The sequence below is a fragment of the Arachis ipaensis genome, chromosome B02 (assembly GCF_000816755.2).
Source record: "Arachis ipaensis cultivar K30076 chromosome B02, Araip1.1, whole genome shotgun sequence".
Classification (NCBI taxonomy): Eukaryota; Viridiplantae; Streptophyta; class Magnoliopsida; order Fabales; family Fabaceae; genus Arachis; species Arachis ipaensis.
The window spans coordinates 98,982,645-98,986,092 of NC_029786.2; the positions used below are offsets into that span (position 1 = coordinate 98,982,645).

Here is a 3,448-nt window from a genome sequence, read left to right on the forward strand (position 1 = left end):
GGAAAATTATTGATCAATGTACCTTAGTTTTAGTATTATTATTGTTATTATTATTACTAGGAACGCATGTATTTAATGGTTTAATGTTAAAGTGACACATCGTCTAGATAAGACACATTGAATTCTAATATTCAGAGCAAAAACATTTTCTTGATTTCAAATGCGACGCAATAAGATATCAACATTTATGTCAACTTTTCTCCACTCGGTGTTCAAAGTTAGCTTTTTTTACACCGAGTTATTGCCTTTAGACTTTGGTGGGGACAATGAATTGCAGATTCATAACTCAACTTGTCTTTGGACATGGCCCTATGACAAGTTTAATACACACCAAAAAAAGTTCAAATCCAAAATTCCTAATTTCTCAAACATATGTTTATGTAAAAATTTTAAAATATATAAAAAGTGAGCTTTTGAAACTTATAAAATATGTCAAATTCATATTGTTTTCCCTAAATCAAATGCGGCTTTGCAATTCCCAATCATCAAATTGAAATTTGGTTCTTGCTCAAAATTCACCCTTTAAAATAGATTTGAAAAGAAAAGAAAAGAAAACAATTGCTCGACAATTAATGCACGACAATTACTAAGTAAGAGCAAGTTAAATGACATCATCTCATTTTGGTGATGTAAAATTCAATAGACAATGCGCTACGTGCACGTGTTGCCCTAAAGAGGGTGTTAAATTAAGTCTTTCTCAAATATTTGATTTTTTTTTTCCCTAAACCTTATAAGTTTTTCCATAGTGTCACCGAGGCTCCAACATAATATCTATACCATATGATATCAGCACGTTGTTAATAGTTCTTTAAGTGAAAGATCTCACACAAAGTATCTTCATGTAAAATTAAAAACGATATATGAGAACCGCTAGATGATAATTAAATATTGAGTTTTTGGAATCAACTATAGGAATATTAACAATCACCGTGAAATACCATAATCTACTTGACAAAACGTTGGAGATCAATGAAATTTTACTATCTGATATTGATTTATATCAAAACTCGTCCAAGATTCATAACATATTTTCAATAGTTAACAACTAACATACAAAAAACGAGGCTCCTAGAGAATGAAATAAAGCTTAGTATCCCCACTCCTTCAACGATTAGGGACAATCAATATATAGATGGACTCATGGACCATGATTATAGTGTTTTGTGTCTTATTACTTTGAAAGCCAGTAGATGATGATGAACAACGTACAAGCTGCAATTACTGCCGACAGAATAAGGGTATCCCTTGAGCGCTTCCTTCTAATTGAAACTGCAAGAGCAACACACACGGGAGGTGAGCAAAATAAGGTGAATCCGAAAATCAGTGGCTAATTAGAAAAGTTTTTTCTTTATGCTATACCAAGTAGGGTACGAATAACGGGGAACTTGTCACCGAGAAGTTTCACTTTTCCTTGAACATCACCGAACAATGCTCTTTGAGAACCTAAGACAGCTCTTGTTGCTTGGGCTTGACTAATCACATCATCTATCTGATAAAAAGCATCAACAGTGAATCAAGAAAACTTTAACAAAGGATAATATAGTCATGTAATATAAGACCTTAAGGCTGCGTTTAATTCTGAAAATAGGACAAAACAAGACATTAAGAACAAGATACAAATGACAGAGATACAAAAATTAATGTTAATGTATTTTGTTTGGTAATAAACTAAAACAAATTATGAAAGTCCAATTTATTTTCATTTTTTTCATTCAAAAAATTTGGGAAGAAAAATATAATTATGAAAAATTAACAAAAATAATGAAAGAAAAAAATAAAAAAAGTTGTTTCTTATTAGTGTCTCTATGTCATTTCTATTAGAATGGACACAAAATACACTAACTCGGTGTCTCTGGATACAATGTTTCTGTCCATGTCTCATCTGCCAAACACGATTTTGTGTCTCTGTAAACAAACACAGTCTAAATTGTTTTTCTATATGACCTATTAATGTGAGTTCATGTAAGCTATAAAGAGCCAATAGTGAACATAGCCATTAACAAAATAAATAGATTATTTAAGACTATTTTTTCTAGGGAAATGGTATATCTAATTGGAAGATATTCTGCAAAAATGAATAAACCTGTACTGAAAATTTTGAAAATATAAAATTATAAAACAGACAATATGCCGTTAAGAATTAAGTATATCAAACTAAACATCAATGCCAGGGCACTCAAACCAACAAGTGTGCACAGATTAACTTAATGAAAAATTGAGATATGCGAGCAAAGTGATATTCAAAAGAAAAAAAAGGACAATACTTTCAGTACTGCCGGGATACTTAAGATCTCAATACCAGGACCATATAAATCGTTTGCATAAAGAAGCCTCTGACTTTCGTTTCAACATAAATATGATTTATAAGGCCCACAAAACTGTACAAAAGTTAAGACACTATATAACAAATCTAGGCTAAAAGGCTTCAGCTAGCGGTCCCTGAACTAGCCGTGGAGAATGAGCATGGTTTGTCCCCCACCAGTGAGACTTTTAACACACCAATGCTTATTAAGTGGTGACCACTTGCCCATAAAGAAATGTTCACACTCAGAGATAATTTAAGTAGAATAAATGCAACTTTACTTCATAGAACTTTGACTTACATGAGATATACTTCCATGGATGGCAGCTCTCTCCCGTAATAATTGATTCCTTGGTGACATACTACCCGATGTCTGCCACAAGAGGGTAAGTCTAGTACAACAACTAGAAAAACATCTATGTAATTTAACTCAAATCATGCTCATGATTCACCTTAATATCAGTAATATCGTCCCTGACAGAACTCAAAAGTTCAGCATGTTCCCTCATTGAGTTTATGTTCCCCTTGATACGTCTGAATTCCTGAGGAGAATACCAATCGGCGAGGTTGTTTGAAGTCAGCTTATGAAAGTTATAATAACTTTAAGCGTACTGTATCAATGTACAATTTATGACAGTAATGTTCTAAATGACAAAAGCTTGCTGGTTTGTGAAGCAGATACAAAAGTAAAAAAATTGGCATAACAGTTGGTAGGCTTAGACACAGAGTACCAAGAAAAATATACCTGTTAGAGATGCAAGAAAAATTTCATGGTACAATGGTAGGACTGCATATATGTAAATACAGTTAAGAGTGTAATGCCTACACAATTATAGGACCACTGTAAGAAAAACTTAAGCTCAGATTCCTGTAGGGTAATGCTCAACATTTTTTGCAGAGATATTCAGTTTTTTATATAGGGCATCTTCTAAAGCTCATAAAGTTCTAAAGGATGAAAGATGTCTTAACTTGAACTTTGACATTGGGCCAAAACATTATGCATTTCCAGTCCATATTAGCTGGTTTTGTTAGCATGGAATGGAATAACAAAATCTTTGTTTGTCAGTGTTCTTTTTTTTCCTTTTTTGGATATAGAAGGGGACAGGCTGAGGCTGAGGCCAAGCCCAAGGAATGTAAGAAATGTAA

The 3,448-nt window shown here is 32.9% G+C and overlaps 1 protein-coding gene across 1 annotated transcript in view; it reads right to left on the reverse strand.

Annotated features, from left to right (window-relative positions):
* Positions 960 to 3,448, reverse strand: part of LOC107625912 (Golgi SNAP receptor complex member 1-2) — a 6,000-nt gene continuing 3,511 nt past the window's right edge. Inside the window, exons 3-6 of the mRNA XM_016328644.2 lie at positions 2,755 to 2,844; positions 2,604 to 2,675; positions 1,360 to 1,489; positions 960 to 1,269 (exon numbers count right to left, since the gene is read on the reverse strand). Coding sequence (XP_016184130.1) covers positions 1,172 to 1,269; positions 1,360 to 1,489; positions 2,604 to 2,675; positions 2,755 to 2,844 — 390 coding nt within the window. The 3' untranslated portion in view covers positions 960 to 1,171. The remainder of the gene's footprint in view (positions 1,270 to 1,359; positions 1,490 to 2,603; positions 2,676 to 2,754; positions 2,845 to 3,448) is intronic.